This window comes from Eurosta solidaginis, chromosome 2 (genome assembly GCF_040869045.1).
Source record: "Eurosta solidaginis isolate ZX-2024a chromosome 2, ASM4086904v1, whole genome shotgun sequence".
Taxonomy (NCBI): domain Eukaryota; kingdom Metazoa; phylum Arthropoda; class Insecta; order Diptera; family Tephritidae; genus Eurosta; species Eurosta solidaginis.
In genome coordinates this window covers 34,935,702-34,948,391 of record NC_090320.1, presented here as the reverse complement: position 1 = coordinate 34,948,391, position 12,690 = coordinate 34,935,702, and the positions used below count along the sequence as shown (strand labels likewise).

Sequence of the window (12,690 nt, the reverse complement as noted above, 5' to 3'; positions counted from 1 at the left end):
TCGATGAAATTCAAAGCGGAAACAGCTAATGCTCTACTGGCTGAAAAAAATTTGTCCCACGCTTTCTGGAAAGTAAGGTTGTTGTTGCAGCAAAAAAGGCACTCCCCGAACTTTTTGGGGAGTGTCACCTTTGCCGGTGGTAGATCCTGCACGTTCCGGTAATAAGCACCATTCAGGTATACGCCCGACTATCTCGGGAATTATTTAATATAACCATGTTGCATCTTCTAGGCCATACCGCTCCCACCGCTTTGTTCCATGAGGAGCTTGGGGTCGCCAGATTCTAGACTAAGAAAGGATTGGGTTGAGGAATCTATAAATTGCGCTGGCATCTCCTTGAAAGGGTTGCGCTACACAACCACTCGAGTCAATTGGATATTTAGTCGCCTCTTACGACAGTCGGGTATATTCTAAACCCCGCAATCCGGTGGGGGTGGGAACAGTTAGGTAAGGTTGAACCAGTCAATCCATAGGGACCTCATGTGGACTGAATATGTCCATAGGGTTGTTTGAAGTTTGATTCCACCAACCTGAAAGGCAATTTTTAAAAAGCAGGACCTATGTAAAATAAAAAGACTCTGGTCTTCTGGAAAATACTAGTTTGTTTTAAGACCGCCCTACTTGCCGCTGTCAGTCAAAACCTTGTTATATCGTACGCAGTAGCTGTGGTGGCTATTAAAACCATTCGATACGAAAATCCTATTACAACATATTTGTGTCCAAAAGTCAACAGGAGCTTTTGTTACCAACAGTAACAAACAATATCTTCACAATTGCACGCCATGTCACTCCCTCTCACCTGCTCTCCCCTTTTGGTTATTACCTTAAACTTTTTGTGTACTATTAAATTGATCGCAGGGTTAACGTACCGCCTTTGGGCGCACATGCTGCACGCATTTGGAAGCACACCCGGTCGTTTGACTCATTTCGCAGCTGTAAATAGCAAAACAAAAAAAAAAAAAACAATTCTGGCTAACCAATTCAAAAAGGTTAACCTAAAAACAAAATGAAAAAAAAAGATGAAATTTTAAATGGGCAAATCGACATGCGTCAACTAAAATAACTCAGTGGTTCGTAAGCTCGCTGAAGCGTTAAGTAGCGCGGTGTTCTAGCACATTGGGACAATTTGGCAGAATGTCGATGACCGAGAACTTCACTAATCCAGGATGTTTTGCGGGCCATAGCTTACCGATACCGGACGATATGCTGTCCTTACCACAGCAAGTTATACTGGTGTGGCGGCGATTATTTTTCTCCAAGACAAACGCCTATTAAAGCTCACAGTTCAACTGTGGTGCGATTGAGGGTGCTATTTTAATGTTAATATCATCTGAGACCCGAGACGTAGCTATATATATACATATATATATGTATCTGGCAACTGTCAAGTGGATCTCCTAGCGTGTCTGGGTACATCTGAGCCGAATTAGGTAGCTGTGTGGAACACGGAGTACTCCTGCCCACCTCTGGGCCGCGAGTTAGCTAAGCAAACGGTGGGCGCACCTCTTGAATGGTTTAGTGATCCTTTTGACCGAAAGTTAATAACAAGCGGTATGTGGAAATTATTGGGCTCACCAACGCTCACCTATCATCGGGATGGGAGGTTTGACAGATCACTGTCCATTGAGAGTCCATGAGGTCGGTCTGAACATACTGCCAAACCAGGCGAACATATTTCGGAAACGGCTTACGTCAGCGTTATCTTATATGGTATGGTAGCGAAGTTTCTTATTTTCCAACAAGCTACACCTATGGCGGGGCTACCAATCAATCTGACCTAACTTTACCTATAACGACACCACTAAGCACACCCTGTCGGGACTAAAATTATGTACTCAGAAACTTTTAATAACGATAAGGATTAGGATAGAGAGAATTTCCCAGAACTTGGAAACCATAGTCGACGCAGACGATGGGGGGAGCGAGCACTTGGCATCGGCTCATGAGATTACGAAAGCAGGTCGAAAGCAGTTCGCTGACAAGAAATTTCAGCGGGAAATCCTCGATTCCACAAAAGGATTTCGGAGTTAGACACCCCGGGCGGAAAGAAGAGTTAATAATCGGCGATAAACCTGCTTTTGAGAGATAGAAGGGAGAAGAGAAACGACCCAATTACAGCACCGTAAAGCAAGGTATCCGCAGTTACAGATATACAAGCAGAGATAACAAGGAACTTGAAATAGCTAGAATGAAGGAAAGAGAGGAAAATAGTGGTAGTATGCCAAGATGAGGTGAAGGAGTTGCTAAGCTAACAAAGAGGCAACGATAACCCTCCAACACTCGATGATTACAACGCAGCGTCTCCAGTTGTTCTAGAGGAGATACACGAATCGAAGAAGCAGTCCCTAGCTGTGACGCTAATAGGCAGCCGTCTACCGAAAGATGGACATCTGTATAAAGAAAGCTTTTTTGTGTAGAATGATGCGGAAGGAACCAACGACACCGCTTCTGTTACACAATTCGGCGGTACAGTATGATGTTGCAAAAGTTCAGAAATACCGCGAACTTCAAATGGCTAAGTAGTGGTCCAAGTTCTCTAAAGGCAAGCGCACGCTTTGAGATGGTGGTTCCCTAAGATACGTAAGGCCAGCGTACAAATCCTTTGTTTGATAAAGTCTGCGGAAGAGCTCAATCTATCTGAGCGGAAGAACCCGCATATTCGAGTATTCCGACTTACGTGGAAGAGATGTAGTCTGTCCTCAAATAAACCAGAAGATGAAGAATATATTGTGCTTAGAGCTTGGGCGGGTATGCTTGGCCATGAGCGGTATTTGGCTGTACCTTAGGAACAGAAGTCATAAAGACAATAATCATAACATGCGAAATACATAGAAGGTAGGAGGGAACCTACAGAACGTGGCGGAGATGTTGCCAGTCTTATAGCGAACTCTTGTTCCGTTCTTGAGGAGCGCTCGTTCAATGTGACACTGAAAGAGAACCAATGGCTCTTATATCTAACCTACTTCTCTCCCTTAGTATATCTCGGGCTCTTGTTGCTGTTGAATTAACGTTAAAGACACTGTTAATGTTTCTTTGCCGGATATGGATCCGGTACGTTCCGGTAACAAGCACCATTAAGGTACTAGCCCGACCATCTCTGATCACATTACACCTTTTAGGCCAGCTCGGGCCAGCAAAAATATATTAGTTAAAATAGTATCTAAATCATTTCAGCCGTTCCCTCGTTAATAATTATATATAAAAATTATACATATATATATATATATATATATATTTTAAATTTATAATTATTCTCTTGCTCTCTTCCTTTAAACAGGGTGACTACATCTGGATAGAACCCGCATCGGGTAGAGAATTCGATGTAGCCATTGGCGCTCGTGTCATATCAGCCGAAGGTAGACGCATACAAGTACGCGATGACGATGGCAATGAGATTTGGCTATCGCCCGAAAGGCGCATCAAAGCGATGCATGCCTCCTCGGTGCAGGGTGTGGAGGATATGATATCGTTGGGCGATTTACACGAGGCGGGCATCTTAAGAAATTTACTCATACGCTATAAGGAGAATTTAATTTATGTAAGTAGTAGAGCATGCAATCTCTGCCATAAGAACTCATTCAATTATTATTCAACTCTTTCCACAGACTTACACCGGTTCCATATTGGTCGCTGTTAATCCTTATCAAATTTTACCCATCTACACAGGCGATCAAATTAAATTATATAAAGAACGAAAAATCGGTGAACTACCACCGCACATATTCGCGATCGGTGATAATGCTTATGCGCATATGAAGCGCTATCGTCAAGATCAATGTATTGTCATATCGGGCGAATCGGGCGCTGGCAAAACGGAGAGCACAAAATTAATATTGCAATATTTAGCGGCGATAAGTGGCAAGCACTCATGGATCGAACAACAAATACTCGAAGCCAATCCCATACTCGAAGCATTTGGTAATGCAAAAACTGTGCGCAATGATAATTCATCGCGGTAAGACGAAGTCTTTTCTTTTTAGTTGTTGTCTCTAATACTATTTTAAAAATTTCCATCCTGTTTTTCTAGCTTTGGCAAATATATTGACATACACTTTAGTTCGAGTGGTGTAATTGAAGGCGCTAAAATCGAACAATATCTTTTGGAAAAATCTCGAATAGTTTCGCAAAATCATAGCGAACGTAATTATCATGTATTCTATTGTCTATTGGCTGGTTTGTCCGGGGAGGAGAAGAGACGTTTAGATTTGGGAAATGCTGCTGATTATAGGTAGGTAAAAGTATGGTTGGATTGTGGGTTTTGTCCATCCTTAATGGCTGTTAAAGGAATAACTGTATTCAAAAGTTTATAAATATTATATATAGTAGTATACAATAGTCGCCTGCCCCATAAGGCTTTGCGTTGCTATAGAACGATGCTGGACTTGAAACCCATAAGAACGAAGTATCACCATTCCGAACGGGACGATAACAGAACACAGAAATACTTGGCAGTTTCCCATAGTCGCGGGTGGGCAAAATCTATAGGGGTTCATTGTTAAGGGCTTGCTGTAGGAGACCGGGCCGAAAAAGAGCACAGTTATCGATGGCCGTAGAGGACGTAAGTAGTGAATTCAACGCCATGAGCGCTGCTTGGCTGACTGAATATATGCATGCAGGCCGTATTAAAGAGTCAGACGACACATGTAAATAGCCCACTCAAAAAAAGACTTCATCGCATATCAGGAGACATCCGCTGCTAAGCCTTCTTTCCGCAACAATTTCGTTTCTATCCGGGCCTGCCATTTCTTCCAGTTAGTTGGAAAAACCAATTGATCAACTGTCATCAAATGAGATCTATAGAAGCTAACACCTCTAGAGGGAAGCCATGTTAGAAGTCTGTTCGAAGGAGATATTTTTCCGGAGTGGTGCTTTAATTAATAAGTGCTGAAAGAGGTACAGACGTGCAACTCGATGTCTGTTCTACGAATATGACGCTTCTGACTTCTCACTATCAATATCCAGGTTACCGTCATTGCCAGGGAGAGTCGACCCGTAATATCGATGTTTAAGCTTTTCTTAAGAATCATTTAGAGGATATCGATGACGATTCGTAAGCGATCGCACCTATTGGATGGGCTGAAGCACTGCTACTAGAAGGAAAAGACAAGCGGTAGTCGAAGTTGTCATCTTTCTCAGAAAATGTTGGGAGTGTCTTAACCGTGACAATAACGATAACAATGACAGAACGTCTATACAGCACGCGTAATCTGCAGAGATGAAACTAATCGGAAGGCCAGTATCTACCAGATTTGTAACCACTGCTACCCTATTTTAAGGCAAACTTATTTTCTAACCGGTGACGAGGCTCTGTAGATGAGTCGGCGAAGGTGTGGTTGGATATTGTTCAGCAAGGGAGAACCGTAAAATCCCAGTGCTCAGCGGTATATCGTAGTATATCTCAGAAACTGAAACGCAGGGGGGATGGACACAAGGTTTTTTAATTCATACTCAGGATGGTAAGTCAGAAGGAGAAGCCTTGGAGCACTACCCCGTGTACGATGAAGGATAGTTACATGGTAACGTTAAGCTGTTGTTGTTGTAGCGATAAGGACACTATCCGAAGGCTTTGGGTAGAGTTATGGATGTTGATGATCCTTTGTCGGATGTAGATCCGGTACGTTCGGATAAGAAGCATCATAAAGGTACTAGCACGGCCATCTCAGGAACGATTTGGTATGACCACATGAAACCTTCTAGGCGAACCCGCCTTCCCACCCCCTAGATCTATCAGGAGTTCGGGGTCGCCAGAGCGTCGGCTATTAATGAAACAGGATTCGCCACGGGTTGGTGAGGTTGACAATTGGCTTGGAGAAGCTATATATTGAGCTGGAAACCCCTTGAATCATTTTGGTATTTTAGTCGCCTCTTGCGACAAGCATACGTAACGCGGGTATATTCTAAGCCCGCTAACCCGGTGGGGGTATAACGTTAAGCTCGTCACCCTTCACCACTCCCTAATGTCTTGGAAGGTGGAAGCTAGTTCAACTACACTTTTCTGACACAAAACTGAAGCGTCGTAGATAACACGGAATGGGCAAATAAGCAATGCGATAAAAGTCTTGCAGCGTAGGCCAAGTGCAACTGCACAATTAGCTCTTTTTTCAAAACCAGGCCAACACCGATGTCTTGGTCAACATCACGTATGGATGGAATTAAACGCCAGAAAGGTGAACGCACTCAGCGACCTACAACTGGTTATGTGGCTTAAAGTATTTCCGCGGTAGACATGCCTGTCGTAAGAGGCGACTAAAATCCACAGACCTAGGAGGTTCGACATGGTCACATCAAGTCGTTTCTTAGATGCACGGGGTAGTAACTTCGGAGAGTGTCTGTATCGCAACAAGAAGAAAAAGAATACGATTTACTCAGCGGATATACCTCAAGCTCTAGTATAAGTTCGAAAAGTGTTACCTCACATCTAATGTCGAGGTAGGCAGTGATCGAATTTTCGTTTCGTCTCTATAGAGTACCATTGAACCACTCGGTAAGCATTAGTTCGAACTGCAGCATTTAGCGTTTGTTAGTTCATAAAAAGCCAGTCTTCCCATGAAAGAACTGGTCTCAAGTACCGAATGACTCTCGTTAAATGCGAGCAAAAACTGTTTTAGTATTCTATTTTTAGGTCCGTTTCCATATTAATATACCCGCCTTTTCCTACATATACATGCGTTTATTGGACAAAAGAGAACTATTAATTGACCATCACTATTCTCTCATTTCCAGATATCTCACTGGCGGCGATTGCATCAAATGCGAGGGACGCGACGATGCGGCTGAGTTTTCCGATATACGATCCGCCATGAAAGTGTTGCTCTTCTCCGATCAAGAAATATGGGAAATCATAAAATTACTGGCTGCTCTGCTACATTGCGGCAACATCAGATACAAAGCGACCGTGGTCAACAATCTCGATGCTACCGAAATACCCGAACATATCAATGTGGAACGTGTAGCTGCATTGCTCGGTCTACCCATGCAACCGTTGATCGATGCGCTCACGCGTCGTACACTCTTCGCTCATGGTGAAACAGTTGTATCAACGCTCTCACGTGAGCAATCTGTAGACGTGCGCGACGCGTTCGTGAAAGGCATATATGGGCGTCTCTTCGTGCATATTGTACGAAAGATAAATTCTGCGATTTTCAAACCGCGCGGAACTTCACGTAACGCCATAGGCGTGCTAGATATATTTGGTTTTGAGAATTTCGATGAAAATAGTTTTGAACAATTTTGCATAAATTATGCGAATGAGAATTTACAGCAGTTTTTCGTGCAACATATTTTTAAACTCGAACAAGAGGAGTACAATCATGAGGCCATCAATTGGCAGCATATTGAATTTGTGGATAATCAGGATGCGCTCGATTTGATTGCCATTAAGCAGCTGAATATTATGGCATTGATTGATGAAGAGGCGCGTTTTCCAAAAGGCACAGATACAACGATGTTGGCTAAATTGCATAAAACGCATGGCGCGCACAAAAACTATTTAAAACCAAAATCGGATATAAACACCAGTTTTGGTTTGAATCATTTCGCCGGCGTAGTTTTCTATGACACCAGCGGTTTTCTGGATAAGAATCGCGATACGTTCAGTCCCGATTTACTGCATTTGGTTAGTCAGAGCTCGAATAGATTCTTACGTCAAATTTTCAATCACGATATTGAAATGGGCGCTGAAACACGCAAACGAACACCCACACTCTCAACACAATTTCGCAAAAGCTTGGATGCGCTCATGAAAACGCTGAGCAGTTGTCAACCCTTTTTTATACGCTGCATTAAACCGAACGAGCTAAAGAAACCCATGTTGTTCGATCGCGGTTTGTGTTGCCGCCAGCTGCGATACTCCGGCATGATGGAAACAATACGCATAAGACGTGCTGGCTATCCCATACGTCATGGTTTTCGCGATTTTGTTGAACGCTATCGTTTTCTGATATCAGGCGTACCGCCAGCGCATCGTACTGACTGCCGTATCGCTACTGCGCGCATATGCGCTATTGTGCTCGGCAAATCAGATTATCAGCTGGGTCACACAAAAGTGTTTCTTAAGGATGCGCATGATTTGTTTCTCGAGCAGGAGCGCGATCGTGTGCTGACGCGTAAAATACTGATTTTACAGCGCACCATACGCGGTTGGGTTTATAGACGTCGTTACATGCGCATGCGCGCTGCTGTTATCACCGTACAACGTTTTTGGAAAGGTTATGCACAACGTCAGCGCTATCGCCATATGCGCGTTGGTTATATGCGCTTGCAAGCGCTTATACGTTCGCGTGTGCTGTCGCATCGTTTTCGTCATTTACGCGGTCATATTGTGGGTTTGCAAGCGCATGCGCGTGGTTATTTGGTAAGACGCGAATATGGTCATAAAATGTGGGCAATTATTAAGATACAATCACATGCGCGACGCATGATTGCTATGCGTAAGTATCAGAAGTTGCGCGAGGAATACAAACAATTTGCGGAGGTGCTGCACTTGCGCAAGTTGGAGGAGCAAGAGTTGTTGCATAAAGGTAATAAGCATGCGCGTGAAATTGCTGAACAGCATTATCGCGATCGTTTGCATGAGTTGGAGCGGCGCGAGATAGAAAAAGAGATTGAGGAGCGTAGGCGCGTTGAGGTGAAGAAGAATATTATAAATGATGCATCACGTAGGCAAGACGAGCCGGTGGATGATAGTAAGTTGGTGGAAGCGATGTTCGATTTTCTGCCCGATTCTAGTTCGGAAGCGCCAACGCCGCATGGTGGACGTGAAACGTCGGTGTTTAACGATTTGCCGCACAATAATATGACAAATCATGAGGTGCGTGAAACTCGCATTTAACTCTAAAACAAAAATATAAATTTCTCATTTTTCTGCAGGACATAATTGGCCCTATGCATGTGTCCGAAGATGAGGAAGATCTCTCAGAGTTCAAATTCCAAAAATTCGCTGCTACGTACTTCCAAGGAAATGTGACGCATCAGTACTCGAAGAAAGCATTAAAGCATCCGCTGCTGCCACTGCACACACAAGGCGATCAATTAGCTGCGCAAGCGCTCTGGATTACCATATTGCGTTTTACGGGTGATATGCCAGAACCAAAATATCATACAATGGATCGCATGGATACCACATCTGTGATGTCGAAGGTCACTGCCACGCTCGGGCGTAATTTCATTAGGAGTAAAGTAAGTGAAATGTGCTCGCTCACAGTTTTCTGTTAACTCTTATTTCTCTCACTTCATTGCAGGAATTCCAAGAAGCACAACTGATGGGACTTGATCCCGAAGCTTTTCTCAAGCAAAAACCACGCTCCATACGCCACAAGCTTGTCTCGCTTACACTGAAGCGTAAAAACAAACTTGGTGAAGATGTACGCCGGCGCCTGCAAGACGAGGAATATACCGAGGATAGTTATCAATCTTGGTTGCAATCGCGCCCAACATCGAATCTGGAAAAATTACATTTCATTATTGGCCATGGCATATTGCGCGCTGAGCTGCGCGATGAAATTTATTGTCAAATATGTAAGCAGTTAACAAATAATCCGCTCAAATCTTCACATGCACGAGGTTGGATTTTGCTTTCGCTATGCGTTGGCTGTTTTGCGCCTTCTGAGAAGTTCGTGAACTATTTGCGCGCATTCATACGTGAAGGACCGCCTGGTTATGCGCCTTATTGTGAAGAGCGCTTGAAGCGTACTTTTAACAATGGCACGCGTAATCAGCCGCCATCTTGGCTCGAACTGCAGGCTACCAAGTCAAAGAAGCCTATAATGCTACCTATCACCTTCATGGACGGTAACACGAAAACGTTGCTCGCTGATTCGGCAACTACAGCGCGCGAGCTATGTAATCAATTGTCCGACAAGATTGCGCTCAGAGATCAATTTGGTTTCTCCCTCTACATTGCGCTTTTCGATAAGGTATCCTCGTTGGGCAGTGGTGGCGATCATGTTATGGACGCTATCTCACAGTGCGAGCAGTACGCGAAAGAGCAAGGCGCGCAAGAACGCAATGCGCCGTGGCGTTTGTTCTTCCGCAAAGAGATCTTTGCGCCATGGCATGATCCCACACAAGATCAGGTCGCTACAAATCTTATTTATCAGCAAGTGGTGCGCGGTGTCAAGTTTGGCGAATATCGTTGCGACAAGGAGGATGACTTGGCAATGATTGCTGCGCAGCAATACTTTATCGAATATGGCACGGATATGTCTATGGAGCGTCTGTTCACGCTGTTGCCCAACTTCATACCAGATTTCTGTTTGACAGGCATTGAGAAGGCGATCGAACGTTGGGCCGCCTTGGTATTGCAGGCTTACAAGAAATCTTACTACGTGCGCGATAAGGTCGCAGCGCTTAAAATCAAAGAGGATATAGTGAGTTATGCTAAGCTGAAATGGCCGTTGCTATTCTCACGCTTTTACGAGGCCTACCGTAACTCTGGACCAAATTTGCCCAAGAATGATGTTATAATTGCGGTGAATTGGACGGGTGTATATGTGGTGGATGATCAAGAACAGGTGCTATTGGAATTGAGTTTCCCAGAGATCACTGCAGTATCAAGTCAGAAGACCAACAAAGTATTCACACAAACTTTTAGTTTATCCACAGTACGCGGCGAGGAGTTCACGTTCCAGAGCCCGAATGCGGAGGATATCAGAGATTTGGTGGTGTACTTTTTGGACGGACTAAAGAAGCGGTAAGTGTCGCCTTTCTGTTATTTTATAATACTAATCAATTCTCTAATTTTTCAGCTCTCACTTCGTAATCGCCATTCAAGACTATCGTGCACCTTCAGATGGCTCTAGCTTTCTATCATTCCTCAAAGGCGATCTCATCATACTCGAAGACGAATCATGTGGCGAATCGGTGCTCAACAATGGCTGGTGCATTGGACGCTGCGAGCGCACACAAGAACGTGGTGATTTTCCTGCCGAAACTGTTTATGTCCTGCCTACGCTCACCAAGCCGCCACAAGACATACTAGCACTATTCAACATAGATGAGGCGCACCATGGTCGTCGCTTGAGTATGGTATCGAATGGTGTGCCCGAAACACGTGATCGTCCATATACACTAATGGAATACGCCATGGATCACTTCCGTTTGCCGCCCAAACGCACAATGTCCAAAACCCTGACATTAAGTTCGAAACGCGCCGATGAGATTTGGCGTTACTCGCGTGATCCCATTAAAGCGCCTTTGTTGCGTAAACTGCAGAGCAAAGAAGAGCTCGCTGAAGAGGCTTGTTTTGCTTTTGCTGCCATACTAAAATATATGGGCGATTTGCCATCGAAGCGTCCGCGCATGGGTAACGAGATCACCGATCACATTTTCGATGGCCCACTGAAACATGAAATCTTGCGCGATGAAATTTATTGTCAAATTATGAAACAACTAACCGATAATCGTAATCGCATTTCTGAGGAACGTGGTTGGGAGTTAATGTGGCTCGCCGCAGGTCTCTTTGCTTGCTCGCAAACTTTACTGAAAGAGCTGATGATGTTTTTGCGCACACGTCGTCATCCCATATCACAGGATTCTATGCATCGTTTGCAGAAAACCATACGTAATGGTCAGCGCAAATATCCGCCTCATCAAGTGGAGGTTGAAGCGATACAGCACAAAACCACACAAATCTTCCACAAAGTTTATTTTCCTGATGATACTGATGAAGCGTTCGAGGTCGACTCATCTACGCGCGCTAAAGATTTTTGCCACAATATTTCACAACGCTTATCGTTACGCACCAGTGAAGGTTTCTCACTATTCGTTAAGATAGCTGATAAAGTAATTTCTGTTCCAGAGGGTGATTTCTTTTTTGACTTTGTACGTCATTTGACTGATTGGATTAAGAAAGCGCGCCCCATACGAGATGGTTCAAATCCACAATTTACCTATCAGGTATTCTTTATGAAAAAGTTATGGACGAATACGGTGCCAGGAAAGGATCGCAATGCGGATCTAATATTTCACTATCATCAAGAGCTGCCGAAATTGTTGCGTGGTTATCATAAATGCTCGCGTGAAGAGGCTGCGAAGTTGGCGGCGTTGGTTTATCGCGTGCGATATGGCGAGAATAAACAAGAGCTACAAGCCATACCGTAAGTGTAGAAATTAGAATGAAGTAGTAGTACTCATAAAAAAATAAAATTTATTAATTTAATTCCAGACAAATGCTACGCGAGCTTATACCCTCCGATATTATGAAAATGCAAAGCACTAACGAATGGAAGCGTGCAATTGTGGCTTCGTACAATCAGGATGGTGGCATGAGTTCGGAAGACGCCAAAGTGGCTTTTCTCAAAATCGTATACAGGTGCGTTGACATGGTATTCGAGGTTTAGAAGACATGTTGATTTCACTGTAGATGTCCTAAAAAAGGCGAAGTTATCTTTGATAATAGTAGGGAATGCTAATCAAGGATAGTGTGATTTGATATAATGTTTGATGAGGAGATGATGATATGTTTTGTGATATGTAATATGAAAATGGCCGCATGTAATGCAGTGAGAAAGCAGCGGGCTGTGGTTGATAAATACAAAGGTGATATAGTGATGGAAATGTGTCAATGTGTTATCGTGTGAAGAGCTGATGTGATATTTGGGTGGCTGATTTATAAAAAAAGCAATGTGTTATGATTAACAATTTCCTACGAATTCATTATACAATAGAAAATATATTTTAGAAAGGAGATAG

At 43.7% G+C, this 12,690-nt stretch overlaps 1 protein-coding gene across 6 annotated transcripts in view; it reads left to right on the top strand.

Annotated features, from left to right (window-relative positions):
- ck (myosin-VIIa ck) overlaps nucleotides 1-12,690 on the top strand; it is a 92,426-nt gene that overhangs the window by 77,348 nt on the left and 2,388 nt on the right. For all 6 annotated transcript variants that reach the window (XM_067764962.1, XM_067764963.1, XM_067764965.1 and 3 more), the window contains 8 exons: nucleotides 3,278-3,538; nucleotides 3,606-3,955; nucleotides 4,028-4,228; nucleotides 6,724-8,809; nucleotides 8,869-9,177; nucleotides 9,240-10,690; nucleotides 10,746-12,095; nucleotides 12,164-12,310. In XM_067764962.1, coding sequence (XP_067621063.1) covers nucleotides 3,278-3,538; nucleotides 3,606-3,955; nucleotides 4,028-4,228; nucleotides 6,724-8,809; nucleotides 8,869-9,177; nucleotides 9,240-10,690; nucleotides 10,746-12,095; nucleotides 12,164-12,310 — 6,155 coding nt within the window. The remainder of the gene's footprint in view (nucleotides 1-3,277; nucleotides 3,539-3,605; nucleotides 3,956-4,027; nucleotides 4,229-6,723; nucleotides 8,810-8,868; nucleotides 9,178-9,239; nucleotides 10,691-10,745; nucleotides 12,096-12,163; nucleotides 12,311-12,690) is intronic.